This window comes from Salminus brasiliensis, chromosome 3 (assembly GCF_030463535.1).
Source record: "Salminus brasiliensis chromosome 3, fSalBra1.hap2, whole genome shotgun sequence".
Taxonomy (NCBI): Eukaryota; Metazoa; Chordata; class Actinopteri; order Characiformes; family Bryconidae; genus Salminus; species Salminus brasiliensis.
The window spans coordinates 29,016,573-29,035,739 of record NC_132880.1 but is presented as its reverse complement, the minus strand read 5'-3'; the positions used below and the strand labels follow the sequence as shown (position 1 = coordinate 29,035,739).

Genomic DNA, 19,167 nt, shown 5'->3' with positions numbered 1-19,167 from the left:
GCTTCCAGACAGAGAGAAAAATAAAAGCCAGGCCTTCCCCAAGCTCCAATTATACATGCTTTCATATTCTTCACTAGCTGACACAAATCATAATTAAGGGTGAAGGCGTCCATTATGATTGTCAGTTTTAAACCATGCACAGACATAATTACAACCAAAAAACTGTCTACTTATAGACCTCTCGCTCGTTCTTTTTATGGCATAAAGAAAAGCAAGGGAGGTTACAAATGGCACTAAGAGAGAGCCAATCACATGTGCCAGGGAAGGGGAAGAGAGAGAAAAAAAGACTGGTCTGTTCTGATTGGGTGCTGGTTACCATGTAGGCTGTTTTGTTGGTGGGTTGGAAATGATTCACTGGTTTTAGTGTTTGCTAATCATGGCTGAGCTACACTTATACATACCAGACTTTCAGACAAGCTTCCGGTCTGCCTATGCTTAACCTTTATAACAATTAAAATAATAATAAAAACAGTCATTTGTAAAAGTGTTTTTACAGTAACCCCTAAAAGACTTGCATGTGGTTTCACACACTGGCTACAAAATCCTCTAGTGTCCGAAAACAAACAAATCTATGAGACTACTTAACTTAGACAATTGCTCAATAATAAGCCTGCGGTTTAAAGGGGTTAAAATAGGGGTTAATATAAATAAACCCTGCTCCAGGAGCAGCTCTTCCCTGACGGGTTCTAGCTCCTGCAGCGTGTTCCACAGTCAGAATCCACGCAGGTTAACAGTGGCCGTGGGGTAATCAGGCAGGGTAAAGTGCAGGGCTGCTGAGCAAAGAGCTGTCAGGATGAAGTGCCCCCTACAGCCCCTCCATCACACAGCATATGGTCATCCAGCGCAACGGAGAAGGAGGATGGGGTGGACGGAGGGGGAGGATGAGGGTGGCAGTAGGAGAAGCAGGCAGAGGGGCTTTCAATAACATTGTCTCTGGGCCGCAATGGCGGGCCGAATGCGGGAGGATTACGGATTATATCTTCTCTAATTTACATTGCTGAATGTCTGCAAATCCATTAACCCAGTTTGCCCTCAGCGCGAGGAAGTCGCCAAGCAAATTTAATCAGCCTGCATACCCCCAACCCCCCCACCACACACTGTCTCTCTCGTAGGCTAACAGCACACGTCAGCATGCTTAATTGAATTGAAATCAGCTATCTTTGTTCCTCCCCTAAGCAGTACACTCACTCACACACACACACACACACAGTCATGCACACAAACGTATGAGGTTTGCAATTCCTCTTGACCAGTACTTTGGTAAAGTAAGCAGTTTCTGAAACGTAGAGAATGAGGGCACAGAGCCAACTCAGCGTAGTGAACAAAGCAAGCAGTATGTCCCATTATATATGTATGTGTATATATATCTCCATATCTCTCCATATCCTATAAGTAACACCCCATACGTATCATGTATGTTTCTTTTCATAGTCAGGACCATATTGTCAAAACTAACAAAAAAAAAATCATGACTATAGAAACGGTCAATAATAATAGAAATATATATATATCCACATATCCATGGCAATTCACAAAAATCATACAGATACTGGCCAGCAGCTTTAGGTAATGTTCACATCCAGCATCAAAATAGAGGGAAAAACCCAGATCTCTGTGAATTTGAGTGTGGCACGATTGAGGGTGCTATACAAGCTAGTCTGAGCATTTCTAGAACTGCTGAGTTTCAGACACAACTGATTGTCTCGTGTGTTCAAACTGGTGTACTATTAAGAAAAACAGCCAGTGAGTAGAGCAAACAGAAAGGCTAGGCTACACCAACTCTGATAACCGTGCTGTACAACCGTGGGGAGCAGGGAAGCATCTCAGAATGCACAACATGTCCCACCTTCCGCTTCTGTCTGGAAAGACCAGAAACACGGGCTCACCTCACCCAGACTGGACAGTTAAAGACTAGAAATACGTCATCTAGTCTGAGGAGTCTCAATTTCAGCTGAGGCGCACTTGGCATGTGTCAACAGTCCAGGCTGGTGGTGTAATAGTATGGCGAATGTTTTCTTGGTTCCTTTCCATTACTAATGCTACAGTCTATCAGAGTACGGTTGCTGACTGTGTGCATCTCCTAATGGCTACTTCCAGCATGATAACGCACCTGCTCTGAATCCAATAGAACACCTTTGGGATGTAGTAGAAGTGCCAGAATCTCATGCGGAATCATGTGAATTTCCTGCCATGACGGACAGAGGCCGTTTCGAGAGCTGAAGGAGGCCCTGCTCAGTATATGTATGGATTTCTATGCAATACAAAGAGCAGTCTACTCTGTAAAAAGCCCTTCCTCTAAACCTAACCTCTAAAAAGGCCATTTTTCTCCCAAAACAAACACACACACAAAGTTAGACTGGAGTTAGCAGTGTTTACTCATTTACCAGCTTATCTTACCTTATCTCATCCTTTATGCTCTTTGTAATTGTGTGTGTCTGTGTGTGTGTGGGCAGAGATAAAGCAGAATCAAACGATACTGTGTTGCAGACACTGCCAACAATGATCTCTTGTATGGTTTGGGTTCCATGTCTCCTGCATGCTGAGAGACCGTGTATTATATTTCGCTCAGAGAGAGCATGTGCACACATGCGCGCGCTCGCACACACACACACACACACACACACACACACACACACACACACACACACACACACACACACACACACACACACACACACACACACACACACACTGGAGCACATCCAAACGGATTTCTCCACGGATATAAACACCCATCAGAGCCTGGATTTAAAGTGGCATGTCGCACGTAAACAGAGCAGTGCAGAACAGTGCTGAGGAATTCCTGCTGTGTGTGTCTGTGTGTGTGTGTGTGTGTGTGTGTGTGCGCACAAATGTATGTGTGCGGCTCACATTACATTACATTGCATCAGAAAAACGAATCCCTCTCCAGAGAGATTAAAAATATTATTGCATGTTAAAGAAATAAAAACACAGCTCATTACACTGTTCCCATCCCTGTAGAGTAAACGCTGCTGTCGCAAGAACAAAGAGGAGGAAACCTCTCGCTGCCTTTCTCCTACTTTTGCCGTGATTATTTGCCACTGTTCGTTAGTACATGCAACAGCAATCGCTAACAGTACTGCTGACCATGGCCTACAGAGGCAGAGAGAGGCGGGGAGAGGCCGAGCGGCCTGTCTAAATTCTTTATGCGTGTCTGATAAGAGAAACCAGAACTCTCCTGTTGTACAAATGACCGTTTGCCCTTCACTGCCTTTTACCCAGAATGGCACTGATCTTTTTCAGAGAGAGGGGGGAAAATATTTACCCACTTCTTACACACTCTCTTTCTCTGAAAGATCAACAGCCGGCGCTCCGAGGGATCAACCCTGAAGTGCTCATAAACCCTGCCTCCCACACACCCACACACTCCCAAAAAACCCTCTGCAGAGAAAACCCAGAAAGAGAAGCGAAAATACTCCTTGAAAGATCACAAGCAGGTTCTTACTTACATACTCTTATACAGAGGCCTGCAAAAGACTGGGCAACCCTGGTCAAATTTTGTTAGCAAGAAGGGTTAAGTGAGTAGAAAATTAGCACATCTCCAAAAGACATAATGTCCAAAATAAACGGACATGCTTTGAGAAAGACTAGTGTATTCTTTTTTGCTTTGTACAGCTGTAAATAGAGTTTGAATGAAGAGAATAGTTTGGGCAATGCAAGAGATTTGAGCTCTTGTTCCAAGGTCTCAAACCTCCAAGCACTCGGACAATGTAAATAATTGATGCCCAAAAAGCAGGAGATTGCTATAAGTAGGCAGTCGAGTGTTTTTAGGGAGCCATTCATTTCCCTCTTTTATAAGGTCGAGCTGACGTCTAGAAGACCAAGAAAATGTAGAGAGAACAGCTACCAGTGTTACTAGAAAGGCAAAATCAAAACCCCTATGACCGTCAGGAGGAAGATTAAGCCCTGGACTGGAGAGATGGGTGCACTATTCTACAGCCACTGTCTTCAGGGTTTATACACTTTAACCAATTTAAAATTTAAGGACTTTCCATGAATAAGTACTAAAAAACTAAAAATTCGTTAAAAATGTAAAATAATTCGTCCGCACTAGTAGCTGAAAGACTGCCCAGGCTAGCTAGCTAACACAACATAATGCATGTTCATGATACCATGGCCAAAACTGTGCATGGTCATATTAAACACAGGCAGCAAAGGTCATTTGAAAAAGTTTGCTACTGTAAAAGTTAGTTTTTTTATTATAGAAAATGTAATATAAAAAGTACTTTTTTTCAATTTTGTTATTTTTCCAGGACTATTCAGACTTATTTTCCATGACTTTCCAGGTTTTCCAGGACCCGTACAAACCCTGGTCTTAATACACAGTAAAAAATTTGTCCATATGACCCCCACCCCACTTCATCAGCTACACTGGCTACCAATGACTGAATTCACAAATTCTACTGTTGACCTTGAAGGCCTTGCACCACCTTGCACCTATCTGTGCGTCCTTTTACTGCCTTGAGCTCCTTCTCGCAAACTAAGGGCCAAGGTCCTCTGACTCTGGTCTCCTGGCTTTTCCTAGGTCCAGGCTTTCTTCTATGAGCGGCAGGGCCTTTAGTGTTGCTGCATGCACCCTCAAAACTCCTTACAGTCTTCTATTCACTCATCTCCCTCTCTCTCAATCTTCAATGCCCCGCTAAAAAACTCTCCGCTCTCTGAATATTTTTATTCTGTTTGACTTTTAAATTAACTTTTGGGTACCGTGTTGTAAAGTGTTCTTGGGTATGTAAAAGGCGCAATACAATAATTATTATTGCTATTGTCTTCACAGAAGAGTCATCAGAGGATAGCCTTTCTTGAGGCCACAAGGTTTTGTGGACTGAGATTGATGTGGCTGCAATGAGCAAAGTATGTTTGGCGGAAAAAAGGTGCAGAATTACATGACAAACACCTCTCCAACTGTTAAGCATGAGAGAGAATCGATTGTTTTTGGGATTGTTGTAGCCAGTGGCATGGGGAACATTTCACTGGTAGAGGGAATGAAATCAGTTAAACGCCAGTAAATTCTGGAAACAACCATCGCACTGTCTGTAAAAACAAAAGGATGGCTACTACAGCGGGACACTGACCCCAAAACAAACCTCAAAATCCACAAATGACTACCTCAAAAGGTGCAAGTTAAAGGCCTTGCCATGGCCCTCACAATCCCCCCAAACTAATTTTCAGAGTACGTGCTGTAGCATAGGCTTAGGGTTTCTTCTATCCTCAAAGAGCTCCGCCTAAGAATCTCGAGCTGACCAGAAGACCTGCAGGGGTTCAAAAGGGGGCTCACTCATCACATCACATTACTCACTTTCTCTCACGTGTGTGTGTACACATATGTAAACTTGAGAGGTTCTCAGCCAGCAGGGAAACTATGCAGCTCCAAAAGCATCACGCAGGAATTCTATAGGGACGAATGTAAATATTTTGCTAGAGATTTAGTAATGTAGGAGAGCTTTGGCATAGCAGGGAGGCCTACAGCTCTGTCACTGGAATATGGCTGGACAGTAATAAATTCCTAGAAGCTCAGCGTGCCTTTAGGTTTTAACTTTCACATAAACTTTTACCACAGTCTATGAAGGCATTACATATTAAGGGATTGGTTTAGGGTTCAGTTCAAGGAGGACTGACATCAAGGTTCTCCAAAGTGGGTGCAAAGCACCTGACCTGCAGCTTCTCATTTACGCTATATGGACAAAAGTATCGAGACACCTGCTTGTTCACCGTAGTTTCTTTGTTGGAGTAACTATCTCTACTATCAAGGGAAAGCTTTGCACTAGATTTTTAGAGCATTGCTGTGAGAATTTGTGAGGTCAGGATGTTAGATGATTACCACCCCGACCTCATCCCAAGCTCATCCCAAAAGTACTGGACGGAGCACAATCTTTCCAGTGAACACGGTTCCACTGCTGCACAGCTCAATGCTGAGGAGATTTATACCCCTTAGTTTATGTTTATCTGCTTCGGAAAGTCCTATTCTATTGGCAATACTTCTCTACAGGGACTAGACAAGCTGTGCATGTGTGCATTTGCACATCTGTGTCAGCAACGGAGGCAACGTTAAGTAGCTGAAAGCATTCATTAGAAGGGGTGTCCACAAACATTCAGACATATAGTATAACTCCTGCTGAAATCCACAAAAATGGGAGCAGAATTCTCCCGCGAGCGTGGCGAATGGAAAAATCACGCAGAGTTCTTGGACGAATTCTCCGCTGTGGTGTGATATTTAACTGCTCCGTACTTGAACTGCTAAGTCTGTGTGATCTCAGAATAATCTATTTTGATCTCAGAAACTCTGAAAGTGCAATCGCCTAGTGAGCGCAGCCTTTGTGGAGACATATATAAATACGTCCATTAGCCGAGTTTGGCATTAGCATTAACCTAGACTGGCTCTATAAAGTGGATTAAGAAGCCGCTCTGGAGTTGCAGAGGAAACAAGCACACTCACACCCTTGAGAGGAATTACATACGCGCGCGCACACGCACGCGCACACACACACACACACACACACACACACAAGCCTGGCCCATCCTTGCACGCTCATTGCTGTTCATCATGCAGCCATAAAAGTGACAAAGGGTCGTTTGGCAGCTTCCCTTTGTATCGAATGTGTTTTCATAATGCACTGATAAATGAAAAAGGCTGGCCCACAGTCATTTAACCTGATCTATCTTTCATAAAGCTGGGACCACTTATCAATGAATCAATAATAATTGTGGAAATGCTAGTGAACTATCCTCCCCTCTATCCCCCCACCCCCAAGAAAATCAAACAATGTGGTTAGTTCAAATAACTTCATATTTGAACAACACCTAAGAGGCCTGTCTCTGCATATACTGCTTGTTGTACTTTTATGGTTTTAATCATATCTGAAGGTGAGGTCATTGTCCCAGCCCTAATGTTGAATGTGCGACGGAACCTGGCTGGCTAGCTCTACTGTGCTGGTGGAGGGGGCCGAAAAGGGCTTGGCCTGCACTGTGGTTTGTGGTGGTGGTGGTGGGGGGGGGGTTAGTGCTTTATAATAGTGTGCAGGCTAAAGTGTGGGGGTGGGGGTGGGGTGGGACACCAGTTTTAAAACTCTGGCACTCTCCAGTGGCTTTTTCCACTCAGTCCCCAGAGAGCAGCGCTGCACCCTGCTGACCACTGACACAGCCCTGTGGCACATTTATTTATAGATGATACTCCCCTGCTGAGACCAGGCCTGTGTGAGTGTGTGTGTGTCTGTCTGTGTTTTCACTCACACATCTCATGCAGTCTTAATGCCATTTTCATATGGGTCGAGCCCATGCAAAATGAAAGGGTGTGTGCCCTTATGAGAGCCTGGGTGTGAGAGAGAGTGTGTATTTTTCCAGGGAAAAAATGATCCTGTAAAGTGCTTATTGCAGAAGCCCCATCTTTCATTTATAAACTAAAAGAAGTCATTTCAAAAGCATTTCTTTTTGGTTAGCGAGGTTAAAAACAGGGTCAAGTTCTGGACCCTGTTTATTTAGTTTATTTTTTTTAATATATGGTTTTTGAGCATTTCTGGTCTATTGATCATGCAATTTTCACACAATGTGAAGGACATCTGACATCTGATTATGTTGAAAATTGAGAAACAAGGCACACACTCATTCAGCTACAAGTTGCACCCACTGAATACTTGCCAATAGAATAGGACTCTCTGGAGCAGGTAAATATGAACATGCTGGCCAGGTGTGGGCTAGAGGGCTCTAAAATCCCCCCAGCACTGATATATTTGAGAGGAGTTGGGGATGAGCTAGGGTGGTAACCATCCCACATCCTGCCATTGATAGTTCACCAACACCCTTGTAAATTTTCTTGGTTTTGGAAGAAACAATGAATGAGCATGTTTTGCATGACGACAACACACACACACACGCACACACACTAGGTATAACATACATTACAGAACATTTCAATGTGTGACCATCATCATTCTGTGGGTATCATTCATCCTCTGCTGAGACGTCACTATTTTAAATGACTAGAATGTGTCACGTAATGCCAGACGCATGTATCCCAATATCCTTTGAGCTTCTATGCCGCACTCTCTGTCAAAAACCTCATTCAAAATGGCACAGCCTCACGGAGACAGCAAGCATTGGAGTGGACGGAAAGATGAGAGAGCAGCGCTTTACCTCGGAGGCAGAGGAAAGTGAGGAAGTCCTCGGTCTTGGGCTTTCTTCTGGAGAGGTCAGTGATTGGTGCGGCTGGTGTGGGCAGTGAGGGGTCACTCAGTTTCACTGGAGTGCTGCTGGGAGAGTTCGGCTGAGACTGGGCAAACTTTCTCTGTGCTTGCAGTCTGGGTCTGCAAGGGAGGAAGAGAGAGAGAGAGAGAGAAATCATTTACTTCACACCTATTAAGCATCTTCCGATGAGATACAGCACAAAAACCATGAGACTGAGCGAGACGGAGATGGAGTGCGAGAGTGAGAGACACAAATACGGGCCAGGTGACCAAGACAGAAACCAAGAAAAAGAGATAGAAAAAGAGAGGGTAAAAGAGCCTTGCATAGGGAGTAAGTGAAGAGAGACACATGCTGAAAGAAATAGATGTATATACAGTGAAGGAGTGAGCGAGCATGACTGAGAGAGAGCGAGCGAGCGAGCGCACAGACAACACGGATTAAACACACTCCCTCACACACAGCCTGCTTTTGTGGCCACGTTATAAAAACACTGTTTTCTGCAAATCCCCGCTTAGCAGCAGGTCTCAAATGACGCTGCCTGGAGCTATAAATTCCTCTCAAAGGATTTGCTCTTGTAATGGTAAAACTCCACTCTGGCCTTTATTGTTGGCGTGACTAATTCGGTCAATCTGGATCAGCCTGTGCCCGTACTTCCTCCACACAGACCTGCTCACTCTAATTGTTATCCAAACGGCGCTGGAGTGAAGCTAGGCTCGTGCGGCAGCAGCGGCGCTGTTAGCTTCTCTGAGGCTGCGGATTCCCCTTATTCAGCTCCAGAGCAGCACACCTGCCAGCTGCTGTCCGGCCTGTAATTGCTGACTTTTGATTCATGTTGCGGCTCTGAGATGTAATTAAGTTCTCCGATGCGCGCTGCCAAAACCTCTGCAGCAGCTGACGACTGATAAAGAAACACGAAAGGAGGCATCATGCCGCCAACAGAACCTTCTCCTCCTGATCTGCGGCTCTGCTCCTCTTTCTGATTCTTCACCTTTGAGTTGTGTTTGACGCTCGCCTGCTGTGATCCTGCTATTATAGAGGAGACAGCAGAGATCGCGTACAAGAAACCGGCATGAGAGCAGAGCTGTATTGGAGTGTGTGTCACACAATACAATGTCCTGGACAAACTCATACAACCACAGTGGAACCAAGACCGCAGGAGAACATAGTATATATAGTATATATAGTACAGTTTGGAACAGCTGCTCTCCATAATAGCCAACCAGTGCGTTGTGGTCAGATGGGACTACAATTGAGCTTTCTTAAAGAGGAAAGTTGAAACTGGGCCATGTTTGCGTCTTCCAACAAGACAACGACCCGAAGCACATGACAAATTCAACAAAGACATGGTTGCAGCGACGCAAAACCAAGTCCCTCTCAGTCTGCAGTTTTGAACCCAGCTAAAGATTTCTGGTTTTAACCGAAGAGAGCCGTTCACAAGAGGAAACCCAAGAATCTCAATGAGTTGGAAATGCTCTGCATGGAAGAGTGGTCCAAAATCCCTCCACAAGTGTTCTCCAGCCTCATTAAACACTACAGAAAGAGTGCGGCCATTCTTGCCAGGGGAGGCATGTGTGGCTCTTTTTAACACTGTGGTATCAGATACATACATGTGTATCTATACAACACTATGTCAGTCAGTATATATACACACACAGTAAAGGTAAATATATATATCAAATGTATGCTACATAAGGCTAGGCAATTAATCAAAACTGACATTCAGAATCTAATTGACGTAATCTTGACATATCAATTATTTAGATCTTTTTTGTGTGTGTGTTTTTGAGATCAGTACCGCCCACTGATCGATCAACCCACCGACCAATCTCCGATACTGAGGGCAGGGTTGGATTCTGAATGAACCTTTCCAGGCACCATGCAGGGCTTCTGTAATGTCCCTGCATCGTCTCTCAAGATGAATCAACCACATTTAAAATGCTGCTGAACTCCACCAGCTGCGAGAGCCAGTGAATTCCCGTACAGAGCTGCAATGTGGAATCCCAATTAAAAAGGGCTGCTCGTCTAGAGCTAAAACCCCATTATTTTGAACACCATTCCTTTAACTTTCTGACTGTTGCTGCACTGGTTGCTGGTTTGTGTGGTTAGTGGTGTTTGTTGTCTCTGCTGTGCTCTGATACTCACTGTACTGGGTTGACTGAGGGTTATCCGGTTACAGGCGTTAAAAGGAACATTTACTTTGCTGTCCCTATTGATCAAATACAGTATTTATAAAGCAAACCAAACCCCCCAAAACAGCATAGTGTAATGCTAGCTTTAAAAGGGTTCCATCTAGCGGTTAAACAAAGAAACTGCAGCGACCAGTGACAGAGGAGCCTGGAGCAGAGCTGCTATTTTGGCTGAAAATCGACCAATACCGATACATAACAGATTAATAAGGTAATACTTCTCCCACTGCTCGTGTGTACTGTCATGTACTGTCCCCTTAAAAACATACTACAGCATGTGCAGTCTGTGACCTGGAGGAAACACTGAGCCAAAACGAGCAACGTGGTCTGTCGTCCATTAAAATAATCGTACATTTATTGTTATTGAGGTAAAAAAATTAATTTATTCGTGACATTGATTAGCGGTCATATCGCCCAGCACTATTACTATGTGTAACTACACTGATTGATCCACATATGTACATGAATTGTAAAAGTATGTCAAAGTAATGTTCTTGATCTAAAGGGCACTATAAAATCACTCCTCTATGCCAAGACATTTTATTTTTATCCCTTAAAAAAGTAGTACATAAACATTCTCTCACACATTTCATCTACATTTCATCATTTCACCGCCAATCAGTCCTCTCAGCTCTTCAGCGATTTGCGCCAAACACATTTTCCTCACAGGAGAAACAGAAGGAAGGGGAAAAAAAAAAAGATCAAGAGTCATCTCCTGCTGTACAAATTAATCTCACATTCAATCAGATGCCTGTTACTGAGATTTGCTCCGCAAAGCACAACAGCGGCGACAAAGACGAGACAGCATCGCTAATCAATTGTGACCAGTGTTGTTTTCTCCAGACACATTGTTCCTCCTGGGCTGTTTTCTGCAGCTCCCATGCCTCTGGATCTGAGCGAATGTGCTACGCTGCCAGCCAGAGCTGCGCCTATTTCACCAAACCAGTATGAAATCATAGTCTGCTCTGGCCCCGAATAAAGGAGAGCACTTTCCTGTCAAAAAGTCCAACACGCCAAGCACTCTGAACCTGAAAAGTATGCCTTCAGCACCACAACGTGGCCCATACCAAATCACATCAATTTGCTTCTGATAGACAGCACGGTGGAAAAGGCTTCTCTGGAGAGCGCGTCATTCAGCGAGCATGCAGAGAGAGAGGAGGGTGGAGAGGGAGAGAGAGACAATCTGTTCAGCTGTGGACACGCAGGGTCAGAATGCTGCCTGTTAATGAACAGCCAGGTTTCAACCTACACGCTTACGCTCACACAGACCTGCAACAGAGAACTGAAAGCATTAAAAACACAAAACAAAAAAAACACCTGTGAATATTAGACATCAGAGAACGGCATGAAATATGCAAAGCCTGTTTTCTGCACCGAGTGAGCTGCGGGAAGAGGGAAGAGTAGGTGCTGCTCGAAACGTACTATACAGTACTCAAGAAGAAGAAAACCTGCCTGCCTGATGAGTAACACCACAAGTAAATCACAGAGCAAGAGAAAGAGGGAGAGAAAGAGTTGGGGGGGGGGGGGGGGGTGAGAGAGAAAATGAGAACAGAAAAGGTAAAGACAGAAATATAAAGAGAATACAAGACAACTGAGGGATAATTCATAACTAACCAATAATTCATGACTCTGGAAAAACAGAAGGGAAGAGAGTGGGAAACAGCAAGGGAGAATTAGAGAGACCGATTGGAAAAGAAAGAGCGGGAGGAAGACAGCGAGAGACAGAGAGCGAGGGACAGTGCGAGAGACAGATAGCGATGGACAATATCTAATGGATAAGAGAGAGAGAATGAAAAAGAGGGATGGAGAAAGACGGAGAGTGGGGACAGGGAGAGTGGAAGAATGAGCAAAAGAGACAGATCGAAAGACAGCGAGAGACGGGGAGAAAGACAGACAGTGCGAGAAACAGATAGCTATGGATAATTCATGAATTAGGAAAAAAGAGAGAGAGAGAGCGAGAGAGAGCGCGAGAGAGCGAGAGAGAGAGAGAGAGAGAGCGCGCAAGGGATGGAGAAAGACTGCAAGAGAAAGAAAGCGAGAGACCGATAGCTATGGATAACTAATGGTTGAGTCATGAATTAGGGAAAAGGGAAAGGGACAGGGAGAGTGGAAGAATGAGCAAGAGAGAGCGATACTGAAACAGAGTGAAGGAGGGAGAAAGACTGTTAGAGACATTGAGGGGGATAACTAATGGTTAACTAATTAATTAGGAAAAACAGAAGGGGAAAGAGGGAGAGACTGGAAAAGAGGGACAAAGGGGGAAAGACAATGAAAGAGTGAGAAAGACAACAAGAGAAGTGCTAAAGACAGAGCACATGAACTAGAGAGAGAGAGAGAGTGCAAGAGAGCGAGAGAGAATTCTTGCAAGTGTAATTTTATCATCTGGTGCTGAGAAAGACTTAAACATCACTGAATTCTTAAACCTCTATTCCTCCTCTCTCTCTATTATCTGCTTTAGAGTCCTCAATCTTTATTTCATTATAAAATATTTAATTCACTGCTAATTTCACCATTCTCCACTTAGCAGCAATGTAGTCATTATTATTATTATTAGATATTATTAGTCTACTCTTCTAAAAAGACCAACAGTGAACAAAATGCATGAGAAGAATGGCCTACAAAACCTTCTAAAGTGAGCCGTCTAGGCCTTTGACCTCTAACCAATTTGGGGTTCAGCAGGTTTGACGGTCATGCTCTGCCACACACACACACCCACATCTATATTCTTTACTCCTCTCTAGCCCAAAGTCACATTCTGACACTATCCTCCTATCGCTTTCACTGAGCCAACGCAGAAAAAGCAGTTCCCTGGCTTACACTCGTGCCAGGCCCAGAGCTTGTCCCCAGCAGGCCTGGCCCCAGCACTAGCCAACCAAGGCACTGCAGAGCCAAACTCTCTAAAGCTCCAGCAGCCTTTCCCCTCTCCTGGGGTTTCACCCAGAGACTACTGAAACCAGACACTGCCCTGAGCATGAGACATTATCTAACCAACAGTAGAAGGTATACAGTAAAATGGGAACTGCACAGATTAGTCGACTAATAGATCTACTAGTGGGTGCTGTGGGCAACGGCGACCCAAAGGAAGAGTCCAGAAATCTGCCATCTGTCCCAATGTTCTTTATTAGTGTGGGACTACTACACCAAATGACTGAATACACTGCCAGCTGTGCAAGACAGCACTGAAATGCAGAGTCATAAGCCAGACCAGGTTAATTGCCAGAACTGCTGATTAGCGCTGGTTGTTTTTGCATGTTAGTGAAATGACCATTTAGTGCTGTGGGTGGGCAATTCCGGTTCTGGAGGGCCAGATTCCTGCACAGCTTTGTGCTTTCCCTGCTCAAGCACACATGATTACCAGGTTTGGTAGGTCGGTTAGAACTGGGAAATCTGCAAACTGTGATGGACTCCATGCACACAAAAAAAGAGCCTGAAGAGAACAGCTTCAATTCTTAAAATAAATAAATACATAAATAAATTAATAAAGGTTGCAACCTTTAATGAACGTTACTGCATTCAATTACACATTTTCACTGTAATTGACAGCTAAACACACTTTGAGGAGATCACTAACGTCCGTATTAAGTAATCGGGTGGGGAAAAGTGGGGGGGAAAGAAACATCCTACCCACACAGAATGACAGAGGTCAATTATGCTCCCTGGGACTCCCAGCCACAGCTGGCTGTGGGATCGAACCTATAAATTTTATGCATCTGCATCGTCACACAAGTCCCATAACACTCCCATGTATGCATCCCTATTTATAAAATCCCAACAGCTACACAACCCCTTTCAGAGCCATGCATCACAACGCATGTTTACACCTCTATGGGTCACTTTTTCCCTCACCACTGACTGCACCCCCACATTATACAGAGGAGGTGAGGGAGAGAAAGAGAGAGTCAGAGAGACTCGCAGCTGAGGGAGGACGAGGAGGAGGGTAAGGCTAAATATGAGCTGTAGAGAGCACAGCAGATTCTGGGCTGGTGACAGCCAGTGGAATGTGGACAAATGGAGGGGGAGAAGCGACACCCCCTCAGGGACACACCAGTAGCTATTTTTCAGCGCAGATTAAACACTGACTGACAGTTTATCAGAATGTCAGAGAGGAGTTTTGAGGGAACAAATGTCAGAAGTCCAAGCCAACACACACATACAGAGCGAAACTAATCGCCCCCACAAGCTCCCTCCTAAATCACAGAACAATCCAGTAAAAAGCCGAGCACCTTTATAAAACTACAGATTTCCACAGGATTTGCGACTCGAGTTGAAGGAGGTGTAATTCAATTTGAAGTGCAGGTCCAAGAAGCAACTGGACCTGAAAGAACTTGTGCCTCTGTGAGCCTTTGCTATGAAAACAAATAAGATTAACAACACAGAGTAGAGCCTTTCAAGGAAGACAAAGCAGCTAAATAAGGGCTAATTAAAGTCGGGTTGGCCGCAGCCGAGGGAGAAAAAGGGCCCAACCACGAGCCATGAGCACTGTCAGGGTTCAAAGGCTCAGTCTAGACTGGAAAAGAAAAGGGAGAGAGGGGGGGGAGTGACGGCCCACTTTTATTGGACCTTTCATTTCTTCATATGCGTTTCCCATTTAAGGGCATAAAGATCAATTGTATAGTAACCAAGCCTCCGCTAGCACTGAAAAAAGGGAGGGCGAGAGGCAGTGACACACAGTAAGAGAGACAGACAGACAGACAGACAGTCTGTGTCTTGAACAAGGCAGCATGACACAGCACAGGGCTCTTACTGTGTCATTCTGTAGGACGGCAGCCAGACTGTACAATATGGATGAAAGCATTGCACTGCCACTACATTAGACTTTGCACTATATTACACAGTAATGCAGCTGGTATTACATTAGATTCACTCTCAGAAATGGTTATGTGGAACTGCCGTACGGCATACCATCAAAAAACAAACAGAAAACCCCACTGTGATTGGTTAGGAGCCTCATTTCTATATAGCTGTGATCTGCGATACCAATACTGCAAAGAGCAATCGCCGTGATTAACAAGCCATACACTGTGCAGCCTCTCCCTGCATGTACTAGAAGTAAACACTGAGCGTGCATGGTGTATTGAAAGCAGATGGGGAAGGAGACAATCCCAGGGAGTCCAAACAGAGCCTTAGAAAAGCAAAAGCGGGAGAACTGTAACATGAGCTTCCCTGGGAGCACCCCTTTTCAAGTGCTTCATCACTTCGGCTATTTTTGAGAAATGGAGCGCCTGGACAGCGCTGATGACACGGACATATTTGCTGAAGGGCATCCATGACTCTACACAGCAAGCGGTGCTTTCTGTCCTGGCCGTTTTCAAAGGGCTGGCGAAATCCAAACCGCTCAAACGCAGTGCGCACACATTAGTGGGGCGCGCTCCTTTGTCTCAGCATGCAGTCGGCAGCTGAAGTCAGCATTAACTTAACCCCTTCAACTGCGAGGAACCGGTCTGTGGGTCCACACTTCAATGTCTCCTTCAACTACAAAATCTATGAGCTTTATAGAAGTTCTCAAATTTATTTATAGTGGCTTTTAAAAAATCAGCCTTAAGATTTATACTGCTAATAAGTCTGCAGATTTAGGGCTTTTTAAGGCCTCCCCCGACTACTGGGGAACAATGGAACACTCCAAAGGCGGAGCATTTGCTCTGGCTTTGCTTAGAGTGAATATGGTCATAAATCACATTTGTTAAAAAGGGGGGGGGTGGCTCCTCCTTGACCACATCCTCTACTCCTCTCCTCTATCACCCACTTGGGCTCAGAGCGGAACTAAAAAGGGGTGAGAGGAGGGAGGGGGCAGGGGACTGGGCTGCTCCGCTTTGGGCATCCCACTTCCGTAGCAGGCTCTCTTACTTCCATCCTGTGCAGGAGATCCTGCAACACAATAAGCCCCATGGAGCTTCCTGACCCATGCGCTCCTTAATGGGCCAGATATGGGCTCTCTGACAATCGTGTGGTGGTTTAATGAGAGGCCAGGGCCATGCATTATTCAACACTGATAAAACCCACAATGGCCTGAGATCATCACAGGGAGGGCAGGACGCCGATCCCGTTACCCTGCCTGTCCTGGAGACGGAAGACGGGAGCACTGTGTGAAAGAAAGCAGAGGCAGATCGGGTCCCATTTGGGAGGCAGGAAGGGAACACACATCTCCACATCTCTGGCATAAGCCCCCTTGTCCCACTGCAGCTGGTAGAAATGGAAGCAGAGCACATTTGCGAGTTTCCACATGCCCAAGCCAACTTTTTTCCCCAACCGCCCTGCCTTTACCCGCTGTGACCGGGAGACAAACACCTTGGGGGCTCAGAAGGTGAGAGAAAGGACCCGAAGGTCAAAAGGTGGCTCGAGCTCAGAGAAGCAGGACAGAGGCTTCTGGTGGGAGGGGGTTAAAGAGGAAGAGAGGGAGCGAGAGATAAGGAAAGGAAATGAAGGGAACGAGCAGAGAGAACAAATAAGGGAAAGAAAGGGAGAAGAAAAGGAAGCACGCAGAAAGAAGGAAGGATGAAAAAGAAAAAAAATGGATGGAAAGACAAATGTTAGAAAGAGAGAAAAAAGGGAGGGAAGAGAGACAGAGAGACAGTGAGACAGGGATAGGAGTGAGCACCTGCGGATTACTGCAGGATGTCCCCATTCATCCCTGTATAATCCCCCTCCTCAGCCTTCAAAGCACTGCTGCTCTGATGTTCCATGTGGGGCTGTTCTGTGTCATTGATTAGCTTTCAGAGTGGCGGCAGGAGGGCAGAAGCGGCCCTGCACCACCGGAAAGCTGCAGCAGCGCGGCCTGGATTCCACCAGCCAAATGAAGGGTGGGAGCAAGGTGCAGGGAGGAGGGGGGGGCATGAGAGAATGCTTTTGTAACCTTCGCATTACCTTGCTTTACAAGCAACAGCTGCCACAATGCGCCGAGAGGCAGTTCTGTGCAAGCACTGGTGTTCATCGCCGGATACATGAAAGTGTTGATGAAGATGCAAGCATGTAGAGGTGAAACAGAGGTGAATCGGTTCGATTCAGGTCACAGTGGAAACTTGGCTCACAGCTGGATTTCGTTAAATGCAACACATGTTTAATGCCCTGCTTTATTAGTTACTTGTTGGAAAGGGCCACGGTGACGTCTTTATTCAAAGGCAATCTTGAGTTCAGATACTTTCTGCAGGAGGTTGCCTGCAGTCAAGGCCTGAAAACATGCTCAACCTTTAAAAGGGTCCAGTGGAAGTCAAATGAGTGAAGGATGTAACCTCTTTCGTCGCGCTCACAGGACGCTAACGTAAAGTGGCAGCCTGGGGGCTGAGCTGAAGGTGAGACTCCACATGAGCGTTCCTGAGATTCTGAACGATCTGGCGAGATCTGTATGGTAGAATGGTCTTGGAGCACTACAGGGGCTGGTGTCATTTGTTTATCCAGCCCTGTGTTCCTGACAAAAGAGGAGGTTCACGAAGTCCCAAACAAAAAGGTGCCTATTATTGCCGCACCTGAGCAGGGAGAGACGGCCGTGAGTCTCACGCTTGCGCTTTGAGGCTCACAGCATGGAGACAAACAAACTAAACAAACAAAGTACTTCAGGACTGAGGCCTGCGATTTTGCCAAACGGCACAGGAGTGTGCGTGTCTGTCGTTAGCTGAGGTTAATGATTGTCTAAAAGAGCACCAGAGAGGGGTGAGGAAAAGAAAGAGGAGGGGGCTTCCACAAACAAAAGCTTGGCTTCAGCGCCAGGAGTAAACAGGGGCAACCCCCCCACCACACTCTTGCCCCAGGGTCAGCAACCCCCCCCCCCCCCCCCCCCCTCCTTTCCCTTTACGCAGTATCAAAGCATTCCTCATCTGCAGGAGTCACTCCTAATCTCAGCGGCAGAGCCGACTCCACTCCGGATCAGACAAGAGGAGCAGGGGTGAGCCACGGAGGGAGGGAGAGAGATGAATGAATGGAGGGGAGAGATGGATGAAGCGATGAAGAGAGGGCAGGCGCTGATAGACCCTGGGGGTGCAGCTATTTGAGGTTTAGCGTGGGAGGGGTGGAGAGGGCTTTTTTAAACTCTTTGTGGGGAAACACTGAAGCGAGCAGCCCTTTCTCTTCCACATCGCTGGGATATCAACGCCGCTCGCTCAGCCGGTAGAGCTGAAGAGATCGTCACCAGTGGAAAAACAAAATCTGTACTGAGTCAGCCCTGATCAGTCACCAAGATCACGGAGACACTCCGCCAAGAATCTGCTGGAAATAAATTCTGCAGAAAGCTACTGTACAGCCACAGAGTGAAAAGCAAGCAACCTCATGATATCTTTCAACAAACACTCAGTCAGGCATAATCAGATATGACAGGCAAAAACAAATCTATATTTCCCTGAGATATCCAGAATGACAAACGACTAGTCAAGGCATACATCAGAGACACTTAGAGGCTCAAGCGAGTTGCATTTGCAGCACTTGTGAACCTCTGTTTGACTCGATTCTTTATTAAACAAGAAGCTCCGAAATTGATCACTCCTAATACACTCGTCACTGTGACTACTTGCCTGTTTCAGCTGAGTACACAAAGCAGAACCTGCTAACAGAGTCTCGCTCTAAAATCCAAACAGTCTGGACTACGCATTAACACACTGTGGAAAAACCAGAGATTCATTTGCACTCCTTGTCTGTCCAAGCAGAAAAGCCATCAAGTTAAGCACCAAGATTACTCGCAGGACAAGAATGACAGAACTGTCCTAGATTACTTAGAAGAAAAAACCCTGTTCACAGCTACTGGCAATTGTTCCTTCTCCATCTCACTGTCTCTCTCTCTCTCGCTCTCTCACTCTCA

The 19,167-nt window shown here is 45.6% G+C and overlaps 1 protein-coding gene across 2 annotated transcripts in view; it reads right to left on the bottom strand.

Moving 5' to 3' along the window:
• The window catches only part of jarid2b (jumonji and AT-rich interaction domain containing 2b), a 145,274-nt gene that overhangs the window by 29,019 nt on the left and 97,088 nt on the right, over window positions 1-19,167 (bottom strand). For both annotated transcript variants that reach the window (XM_072675841.1, XM_072675842.1), the window contains exon 4: window positions 8,149-8,318. In XM_072675841.1, the coding sequence (XP_072531942.1) occupies window positions 8,149-8,318 (170 nt within the window). The remainder of the gene's footprint in view (window positions 1-8,148; window positions 8,319-19,167) is intronic.